At 38.5% G+C, this 11,417-nt stretch overlaps 1 protein-coding gene across 1 annotated transcript; it reads right to left on the bottom strand.

Moving 5' to 3' along the window:
• Nucleotides 1-3,479: 3,479 nt before the first annotated feature.
• Nucleotides 3,480-11,217, bottom strand: LOC143887606 (mitochondrial outer membrane protein porin of 36 kDa-like). Its single transcript, XM_077391706.1, has 6 exons — nt 11,019-11,217; nt 10,875-10,942; nt 7,373-7,483; nt 5,519-5,605; nt 4,335-4,543; nt 3,480-4,089 (listed from the first exon to the last, which is right to left on the bottom strand). Exons 1-6 carry the CDS (start codon nt 11,065-11,067, stop codon nt 3,783-3,785), a joined length of 831 nt encoding a protein of 276 aa, XP_077247821.1. The 5' UTR covers nt 11,068-11,217; the 3' UTR covers nt 3,480-3,782.
• Between the last annotated feature and the right edge of the window lie 200 nt (nt 11,218-11,417).

Raw genomic sequence — 11,417 nt, 5'->3', positions numbered from 1 at the left:
ACTCCATGGTTTTCAACTTTGCTTATACCTCCTTCAGATTTGCAATTTCTATCGCCCTTTGCCTTCTTTCCAATATGTATGGTGGTGCCATGGTTTTCAACTTTGCTTACTCCCTTCAGGTTTGTAATTTCTATCTTCCTTTGCCTTCTTTCCGATGTGGCTGGTATGGTTTCTCTATCATAGGGTGTCTTCTAGTTCATTGTCCTCCATAATTAGGTTTGAATTTTTTCTTGGCTTTGCTGATTTTTGTGGCATGTTGTCGGACGAGTGGCTGAAATCTTGGTAGTTGCTGTAAGCTTTTGGCTTCCAATTATGCTCTACTTTTTTAACATGAGCTCTAAGGTGTGGTGAGTTTGATGGTAGCTGGACGGTTTTTGCGTAGCTCAGTCTTGATGATTTTGCCATAGGAGTCTTCATTTAAAGGGGTTTCCTGATTTTGTTGGCTATTTTGCTGAGGTTATCGGGTGTCTAGAATTGGAGATGAAGACCTGGAACCCGAATCCAAACAGGTGTCCAAAATTGGAGATGAAGATCTGGGACCCGAATCCAAACGGGGATCGTTGTTACTCTCTCTCTCTCTCTAAGTAAGTTGAGGTTTGGTGGGGACCCCTACCGGTTTATTAGATTAGAAGAAAGATAGAACATTGATGGATACAAAACACCATCCCTGTCTTAGAAACATGAGATAGAGGAGACTAGAAACTGAGAAGAACCACACACAACACTAGAATGCTAAGATGAGATCAAGAGTTGAGGTTGAAGCACTTGACTTCGACCCATGCTCAAAATGATCTTTCCTTCCTCCGGGGGGAGGGGGGTTCCTTTGCATCTTGTGCCATATTCCAACCTCTGAGTTTTTGAGTTTTGGCAATGAATTCTTTTCCAAAGGTGTTAGGGGTTCACCTTTCGAGTTATATTGCTCCCATTTGGTTTGCATTGGGTTTTTCCTGATAGGGGAATCTTCTTCTAATTTCTCAAGGGCCGGAAACTTGTTCCTTGGTTGGGTCTTTTGGCGAGGGACTCCATGGTTTTGAACTTTACTTATTCCCTTCGGATTTGCAGTTCTATATCCCTTTGCCTTCTTTCCGATGTGGCAGGTATGGTCTCTCTATCATAAGGTGTCTTCTTGTTCACTCGCCTCCATAATTGGGTTAGAATTTTTTCTTGGCTTTGCTGATTTTTTGTGTCGGTCGAGTGACTGAAATCTTGATAGTTGCTACAGGCTTTTAGCTTCTAATCATACTCGTCGTTTTTTAATATGATCCCCCGAAGGCGTGGTGAGTTTGATTGTATCTGGAAGGTTTTTTCCGACATCAATTTCTACACAGAACCTTGCGTAGCTCAGTCTTGATGATTTTGCTGTGAGCGTATCCATATAAAGGGGTTTCTTGATTAGTTGGCTATTTTGGTTATCAGGTGTCCAGAATTGGAGATGAAGACATGGGAACCGAATCCAAACGAGGATCGTTGTTAGCTCCTCTCTCTCTCTCTCTAGGCAAGCTGGGTTTTGGTGGGGACCACTACCAATTTATTAGATAAGAAGAAAGATAGGACATTAATGGATACAAAACACCATCCCTGTCTTAGAAACATGAGATAGAGGAGACTAGAAACTCAGAAGAACCACACACAACACTCACACAACACTGGAATGCTTAGATGAGATCAAGAGTTGAGGTTGAAGCACTTGAATTCGGCCCATGCTCAATGATCTTTCATTCCTCTCGCGGGGGGGGGGGGGGGGGGGGGGGGTGTTGGTTGCTTTGCATCTTGTGCCATATTCTAGCTTCTGAGTCATTGAGTTTCGGCAATGAATTCTTTTCCAAAGGTGTTAGGGGTTCACCTTTCGAGTTTTCTTGCTCCCATTTGGTGTGGATTGGGTCCTTCTAGACAGGAGAATCTTCTAATTTCTTAAGGGCCGAAAACTTGTTCCCTGGTTGGGTCTTTTGGCGAGGGACTCTATGGTTTTCAACTCTACTTATTCCCTTTGGATTTGCAGTTACTATATCCCTTTGCCTTCATTCTGATGTGGCTGGTATGGTTTCTCTATCACAGGGTGTCTTCTGGTTCACTGGCCTCAATACTTGGCTTGAATTTTTTCTTGGCTTTGCTGATTTTTGTGGTATGTGTCGGTCGAGTGACTGAAATCTTATAGTTGCTGCAGGCTTTTTAGCTTCCAATCATAGTCATCTTTTTTTAACGCAAGGCCCTGATAGTGTGGTGAGTTTGATGGTAATCTGGAAGGTGTTTTTCCGACATCAATTTTCTACATAGAGCACTGCGTCATTGTTAACCATATAAAAATGCCACAATTGAAGGGTTAGCATTATCCAATTAAGAATGATTTTAAGGCTAACATGGACCCGGAGGCTTCATTTGGATTAAGGGCCCAATTCTTGCTCATATCAAGTATGTGGGTCCTCAAATTTGTCACTACACAATGCCACATTTTTTTTTTTTGAAATGGTACAATGCCACATTTTATTGTGGAGAACAAATCATGTTCTTACGATTTTTCATAAAGAAGCTTCATTTGGATTAAAGAAAAACAGAGAGAGAGAGAGAGAGAGAGAGAGACCATGGGATTTTCTGGTTTCACTTGGTCATTTACTCCATCATCTTCCTCTCAATTCCCTCATACAAGTAGGATTGTATGAGTATCCTGGTTTGGCCATGGAGTCTGATGTTCTGCCTTCTCTTTCTATCTACTTGTTTTAAAGAAGCGGGATTCAGAGACACCCTTTTGAGAGCTATTAGACGAGAGGGTTCCGTAAAAAAAGGCTTCCAAGGGTTCTAATGTATTAGGGATTTGCTAGGGTTCCCAGAAGGCGCAGCTGGTCTGTCGCATGTCAGACCAGCCACCTCGTGAATGGAGACATTGTGTAGCTGGTCTGATATGCAACAGCAGCCGTGAAATGCCTTCTGCGATGGACGCTAGCAATTTCCCCATGTATTAATATTGTTATTAATGCACTCATTTAGAGAGAGAGATTTTATTGCTTTTTAGGAATTTTCTGTGTTGTAAAATGAATTTCATCACAGCGTTAACAGAATTGTTTTGTTTTTTTTTATGAAATTTCATTCCAAGGAATGGAGAAGGCAAAAGGTATTTAAAAAAAAAACTGATCTTATAATAAAATGAGTTCAGGAACTTGAATTGAAGATAAATTCCTTATTTAAAAACAACAAACCAAGCCTAAGAGCGACAATGATCGGTTTTAGATGTTGATATCGTATAAAAATATCATAATAAACAAAGTAGTGCCATTATCAGAATAAGTTTTTTTTTTTTTTTTTGAGACGGTAAAATGAGAAAAATATAGGTGTCTAAGCAATTTTGCAACAGGTTTCTCTATATTTATGTAGTGAGTAGTGCCCATTATAAGAACAACGTTATAAAGCAATTTCGCAACATGGTTTCTATATATTCATATATAAAAAGTAGCACCATGCCAACTCTACTATGCTTGAGCACCATATCAAAGAGGACCAAAATTCAAGATTAATGTTATTTTCCCACCAAAAAAACAGAGAAGGGGAAGAAATTTTCAGGAAGGGAAGAGGCGTTTCTGGTCTCTCTAACACTGGCCACAATTACTTCTACAGGTCCATTTTCACAAACAAAACAAGTAGAATTCCGTAATCCAAAACACAAAAATAACATAGCCATGCTAAAGTTCCAGCTTTTTCTTACCTTATTGCATTCCACACCAACAACTGAATGGAAGCACTACTTCACTTACTGATCTCTCTCTCTCTCTCATCTAATCTCATCTCAACATCTATGGCTTGAGAGCCAAGGCCAAACCAATCTTAGCATTCTTCTCAATGGACCGGGTTTCGACCTCTCCAGAGAGGGTGACAAGAGATTTTGGCCTCCACTCATGCTGGATGAGAGCGCTCGTCTTGCCATTGTTGTTGACTCGAGCCTTCACCATAGTCAAGGGATCCAACGCGTGTTGAGTGCCGATGGTGAGTGTGTTATCATTGCTTGAAAAGCTGTGAGACAACTCTGCACCCACTGCCGTGTTCTTCAGCGAGTTCACAGCGTGATAATAGGAAGCACACAGGGTGTCTCCTTTGTCATTCCTGCCATATCATAGAAGGGTTTATACGCCAAATTCTTTGATGGGTGGTGTTCCATTCAATCTCAATCAGGAATTAGGGGTGCAACTTGGCTAGGGTCGGGTTGAGATCTTGCTGAAAAATGAATTTGAATCAACAAGAAACCGACCCGATTTTCTTATAAATGCTCAACCCAAATTCCCAAAAATCGACCCAAGTTGCACTCCTACCAGGAACTACTACAAAATTTGAAGGAACTAACAACTCACAAGTTCAAGGAAGCAACGAGGTCTGCATTGGTGAAGCTTAACCCTGCATTGTACTTTGTGAAGTTCCCAGTTGCAGTGTCGAAAGCAAGGTCGGCTCCAACAGCAAGAACATCGCTCCCGACGACAGCTGAACAGTTAACAATGGGATTTGCAGTCAACCCAATGCTTGTGTCGATCCCTGCATAATCAAGCAGGTACTGGAGTTGCACCTGCAAGCACAACCACCAAATTTCAAAGACTGCCAACCTGCACAAAGTCATTGAATTGAGATAACTTGTTCATTCAATTCTCAATTTTCCCCTTAAATCAGATATAGGATAAACTGTGGCTACGACGTGTTGACAGAATGGTGATGGGCTAGCGAAAACTGAGAACATTAAGTAGAACACCTTTTTCTTTTTTGAGTAAAAAAGCATCAGGTGCTGGCCGAATGCAGCCCTCATGTTTCCTTCACATGGGTCCAAGCAATCATTTCACCTCAAGACATGAAACTTGAATGAGAAGAACTAAGTTAATAACTACTAAGCATGAAAACAAGTAAATCGTTTGAGTAACAAAAAAATTGTTCCACTTGCTATGTGTGCAAAGAGCTTACACCAGTGCAAAATATAATGAGGACTGCAATCTTTCAAATAAGATTTTTTTTTCCTGAAAGATAATAATTTATGTAACCAGATTACATCAGTGGGGACAAGGTGTCCCCAAACTGTAACAGGCTAACAGCCAAGATTACATTGAAAACCTACTAGTTCCCAAAAAAATATAACACCCCATCACAGAATTCACCCCCAATCTTTCAAATAAGATATTGTAAATCAAATAATGGTCCACTGGTGGAGTCAGGGTAATTACAGAGAAGCTTAAGATTTTTTTTTTCCAACGAAACCCAAAAACAAAAAAAGAAAGATGTGAGCCAAAAGCTCAATAGAAGCATGGAGAAACAAGACTAATTATACTACACTCCTATTTTATGGATGAAGGTCCACTTTTCTTGAACTCATACTGAATAGCTCATATTATATGGATTTCTTTTGAAACAATCATAGCTAGAGCACCTAAGCAAAGGAGTAAAGCCATACAGTATGTATGTTGTTCAATTTGTTTATAAAAAAAAAAATAGAAGTTATTCATGACAACATGTATACTAAAACTTTAATGAAACAAAATGACAGAAAATTCAATACCTTGCCAGACCGTTGATCCGGAATAACGAAGCTAAAAATCGTCTTGAGCCCAGGTGCAGGTTCATCGACCGTAATGGTTGTGAAAAGCTGGGGAAATCATGTATATTTGTCAATCCAATATCAAAATAGCACTGAAAATGCAGTTTACTTACCAAATATATTTCAGTGGTGCTATTGAGTATCATATAATGGTTTGCTGAAAGAGAACTGCTTTTAGTATTAAAAAGAGAATTATCACACTGTTACCTTGACAAAGAAAACTAGGTTTAAGGACATCGATTCATACCTAAGTCACATCAGAGATATTTGTGGCATACATTAATACTACATGGATGCATGCAACAAAAATCAGAAGGCAAGATGCAAGATAATTCTAACAGCAAACAAAAGAAATAACCTGTTATCACAATCATTTAAATAGAACTTAACATATGATGTCTAATATGACAATACATACATTGAGAAGACTCAACAACTAAACAACTCAACAAAGCCTTTGTCCCAAACTAGTTGGGGTCGGCTAAATGAATCCTTTAGAAAATTTCATGAAGAAGGTGAAAGGAATCTACGCGGCTCTAATCATGACTCTAGTTGGGTTCTTCTACGTGGATCATTTTCTTCAATTCTATCCTATCCAAGGTCATGTTCTCTGTCATGTTCCTAGCTATCAAGTCTTTCCTCACTGTTTCTACCCAAGTTGTTTTCGCTCTGCCCCTACCTCTTTTTACTCCATCAATCTGGCACGAGTCGCCTCTTCTCACCGGAGCATCCAAAGGCCTACGTTGGATATGTCCAAACGATCTTAAGCGGTGCTCTCCCATCTTCTCTTTAATTGGTGCCACCCCCACCTTTTTATGAATGTCTTCATTTTTAATTCTATCTAACCTTGTGTGGCCGCACATCCATCTAAGCATTTGCATCTCCGCTACACCCATCTTATGCATATGCTGCTCCTTGGTGGCCCAACATTCTCAGCCGTAAGCATGGTTGGCCTCACAGCTGTCTTATAAAACTTTCCCTTCAACTTGGTAGGGATTTTACGGTCACACAGAACTCCTGAGGCAAGCTTCCACTTCAACCAACTGCTCTTATTCTATGGTTAACATCCTCTTCAATCCCTCCTTCCTTATGTAGAATTGAACCAAGATAGTGAAACTTATACCTCTTACATACATTGAGAAGACAATGTTAAATAATCAATTACTTCTATCTGCACACACACACACACTATGCAATGCTTATAGACATAAACGATTATGTTAGATTGTCAAATTTTCCACAAATTGTAAAGTCTTAATTATTTATTTCCATAGGACTTCATAATTTGTTATCCTACATGATACATATTAGTTGCTAAAAACTATATAACCCTTAAATTATTATGCAATGCTTATAGAAATAAACCATTGTATTAGATTCCCAAAATTTCCACAAATGGTAGTCTTAATTATTTATTGGGAATTGCTAGGGTCCATCACAAAAGGCATTTCGCGGCTGGTCTGTCGCATGTCAGACCAGCCATCCTGTGAATGAAGCTGTTGTCTTCATTCATGAGGTGGCTGGTCTGACATGCAACAGAACAGCCACGAAATGCCTTTTGCGATGGACCCTAGCAAGTCCCTTATTTATTTCCATTGGACTTCATAATTTGTTATCCTACATGATTCATCTTAGTTGCTAAAAACTATATACCCCTTAAATTTCTCCATCTCCCACAAACAAATAAATCAGAATCGCACAAACACGTCTGCGTCTGACACACACCCACAAATTAGTGTCCAAGTAACATAGCTCATACAGAATGGCCTAAATAGTATAAAGAATGATAAATAAAAATCATTGAAAATGTCTTACATTAGAGTTTGTGTCCACTTTGATCTCAGTTGTGAGATTTTTGTTTTTCAGCTGTGTAATGATGTCACCAATGAACAGATCGCCTTTCTTTATTCCTGTCGAAGTAATTGCCTGCGTGTAGGAGATCAGAACATGATAGTCAAATAAACAGATCATGAATACAACTGAACAAAATCAGGGAAGTCTTCTACGGTATACAAAACAAATTTTGAGTGGAACAACAAAACAATGGCTAATAAACATGATAATTCTCTATGATTTGTGGATACGGACACGAGTGTCGCATGTCGACAGTGACATGGAGTGTAGGACACGGCAAACCCCAAAAATTTAGAAATGGGGACACAAGATAGAAAGCATATATAATCATAGTTTGTCGATACGACACGGATATGAGTTGTCTGACAAGGCAACATCTAAAAATCTAGAAATGGTGACACATACATGCACATAAGACTATCGATTATTACACAAATATGCGTCCGCATGCCCACATTAACTCTACACTCCTATCAATACATTTAAAAGTGTCCAATGGAGTGTCGGACCCATGTGTCAGGAATAAATTCAAAGTGTCGGCAAAATCATAGATAATTCTCTATTCTCAGGGGCGCAAGTGTACATTATGGCTAATCACAGAATAACATAAATTGGTAATTACAGGTATATCCATGTACACATGTGAAATGTCAGACAACTTTTCTAAAAATTCAAAATATGCACATGCAAGTAAATTCACGATTGCTAACAATATCAGCATGATATATGTATACATACATACATACATATGTATGGCATCAAATAGCATGTTCAATTTGATAACTCCATCATATATTTGTGTAAGTGTGTAACAGTGTAAGCACTTGGCATTACATGCCATGTTAAGTACACAATATAAGGCATAAGTCCGAGAGACGTGTATAAATGCATCATGTATCAGTAACAGAATGTAGACCTAATGAGTCAGTAAAGAAATACGTTATAAAATAATTTTGTGGGAATTAGTTCCAGGCAAGAAGTAGATTGTTGATATGAACTAAAAATGCAGTTGGGCCCAGCTTCTGTGTTGCCAACATGGGCATTCGTTCTCAGTTGGAATTTCTCAGACGCTCCTTAGGGCTTGTTTAGTTCAGAGTAATTATAGCAAGGCAATCCCTGTTGATGACAGGATCTGCTAGTCAATAACCAGATCCAAGTATGGAAACATTACTCGGCAAGTTGGAATCAGCTACTAAATGACTTGAAAGTATACTCTACTAATTATGGAGCTATGATCGCAAGCTAGCACAAAATACATTCATACATGCAAGTGGGTGGAAAGAAAATCCATGTATACTACAATACTTTTCCTTTTGATTTCTCCCTGTTTTTTAGGTTTCTTTCATTTTTTTTTAAATGATTTTTTAGGGCTTTTCATTGAGTTCCTTGATTTGGTTTTGACCAATTCAGGGAAATATTCTGCTCAATATACTCAGCTAGACCTGTAGATGAGTTCTAGATAGGGTCCAATTTTTCTGAGCAATGCTAGTTTCACTAATAGCATGTAATCAAGTACAAGGGTGGAAGGGTCAAAATAGGAAAGAATCATAAAGTCTTGAATCCCTTGCAGAACTGCACCTCTTCATTTATTTGACCCATCTTAAATAGGTGGAATCTTAGTTGATTGATTATACAAATAGAAAGATATGAAGAAATGGGTTTAGATAATAAATTTTATTAAGAGAAGCAAATGGACAAACAATGATACATGAACTCTTATAAATAATGTTTCCACATGGGATGTCGTCACAATAAGATAAAAGATGCTAAATTTAGGGGTCGTTTGGATACGCGGATTTTAGAATCTTGGATTTCCTCAAAATCTTGGATGGGAGAGAAGAGAAGGAGACCTTCCGTTCCACTTCTCTTTAGAATCTTGGACTTTAAGTAAGAAATCCAAGCTTTAGAAATCTCTCCCCCCATCTTGAGATTTCTAAAACCTAGAAACATGGGATGATCTCCTATTCTCTTGCCGACGGAAAGAAGGGCATGAAATCAGAAAACGACGGCTGCTCTCCTTCTTCTCTCATCTCCCATCTACAATTTTGAGGAAATCCAAGATTCTAAAATCTGCGTATCGAAACAGCCCCTTAAGATACATCAACCAATGGGAAGCAGGAAACTGAAGAATTTCAAAGTCTCAACACTCCATTGTTTTACTAGACAATCTGCTTCAATCTTTGTCCATCAGCGGACATATAAAGACACCATAAGCATTATATTGAAAAAATGTTGTGGAAGAAAAATAATGTGTCAGGCCTATGCAACTCATTACAAATGAGTTGCATGACCACTTGATAATTGTGTACTGACCAAAGAAACAGAGAAAAATAAATGTGAATTTCTACATTATTTTGAAGCAATATAATGCAAATTAACACGAGCCGCACACATGAAATTTACAACTAACATAGCTGAAAAGATATTACCAAAATGACATGAAATAAACCTTACTAGTACCAGCTGAAATCTGTTGCTTTGCTCTACTGGCTCCAATTACCCAAACCCGGACTCAAGAAAAGGCTATGCTAATGCCCAGAAAATGCCTTTGGATTTTATCAGCAAAGAAATAGTAAATTTGTATCACAACTATAGGAAATCAGTCAAGATAAGTGAATCAAGAGAGTCAAGATGTTCTTCGATCAATTCACAGAAATTGGTGTTCCAACTTCCAACTAGTGTTTCAAAACGCGGATGCAGCCATGCAAGTCAGAATGTGGCCAAAGCAAACCCTATTCAACTCATCAACGCGGTTGAGTACTCGGCTGACACAGCCAGAACCCGGGAGATTCAAAGAAGTTTTGATCGACTTTGTAGGGAAAAAAGACTTGGACAAGAACACGGCCAAGGTAAACGAAAGTCAACTCGGGGGAGTATACCATGAAGCAGTGAACTTCTGAAACTATGCTTCCAACTACCAAAACTCGATTAAAACAAGCTGGGTCCAGGGATCCAACAACTGAAATGGTTACATTGAGCCGAGGGCCCGAGCGTCAAGGCCATGGCATAACCACATAAGTTGCCAATAACCCCATCTAATCCTTCCTATCCAAAGTATAAACAGATACCAACTAACACAGGAATATTTCAACATACATTTGACAATAAAAAAGCCGACCCAAAAAGCAGCTATGAACAATCACAAAGAAAACCACATAATACAACAGAAATGTACACATAATCTACCAATACGTGAATTTTTTCGCCAACATACTTCACATGCGTAGCATCAATTAATAAATTGACCAAGAAAATGAAAAACAATAAACAGAACTTGCAAGAATCAAGAATCATTGCTACAAAAACACAAATTCCATCATAAACAAACAAAATCAAGCAACTGCAACATAGAAAAGTAGAACCAGAAGCAGAATTAAAACGGAAACAAAACAGGAACCCTAAATTACAGAAATAAAACCCTAGTTCGTAAAACCAGACGAGAAAAAAAAGAAGAAAAACTCACAACTCCTGTAGGTGTGTACGTAGTTACGGTGAATTTGTGGTCAGTTTGGTAATCTTTGTAGAGAAGATCTACAGAAAAATAAAACTAATTAGATAAAAACGCATTCAAGAACAGAAAAAAAAAAAAAAAAAAAAAAAAAATCACCTCTAGCTTTTTTCCCAATCTCGGAGTACAAACCCGGACCCTTTCCCATCTTCTTCTTTAGGGAAAAAAAATGACTCAGAAAATACGAACAGAGATTGATAAAGAAAGAAAACCCTAGCTCAGGTCATTTGTGTTTGTATTTCTTGTTTTGCAAGGAATATCAGGACCGTCAGATTTTGATTGGGGAGAAAGATTGGTTGTCTCGTCCGTCGATTTATTGTTTTGGGATGTACGGACATGGTTTTTGGGTAGAGAGGGCCATAATATATTAATATGGTGAGACGTGATTTTATTGGTGGATTTTTGTGGGCCTGGTCTAGAAAATCAAGTGGCATGTGTTTGAAGGATTTAGACGATAAATTGGAGGTTCTCTCGATATTTTAAATATTACGATATCTC

Source organism: Tasmannia lanceolata, unplaced genomic scaffold, assembly GCF_043159265.1.
Source record: "Tasmannia lanceolata isolate RefF3 unplaced genomic scaffold, GAP_Taslan_0.1 ptg000012l, whole genome shotgun sequence".
NCBI lineage: Eukaryota > Viridiplantae > Streptophyta > Magnoliopsida > Canellales > Winteraceae > Tasmannia > Tasmannia lanceolata.
This window is presented reverse-complemented; position numbering and strand designations above follow the sequence as displayed.

Excerpts from the sequence above, each read along its gene's own strand:
- LOC143887606 (XM_077391706.1), bottom strand. The coding sequence starts at position 11,067 with ATGGGAAAGGGTCCGGGTTTGTACTCCGAGATTGGGAAAAAAGCTAGA. Across the intron at positions 10,943-11,018 it reads GATTGGGAAAAAAGCTAGAG|ATCTTCTCTACAAAGATTAC; the intron begins GTGATTTTTTTT and ends ATTTTTCTGTAG. Across the intron at positions 5,606-7,372 it reads AAGTGGACACAAACTCTAAT|CTTTTCACAACCATTACGGT; the intron begins GTAAGACATTTT and ends TGATTTCCCCAG.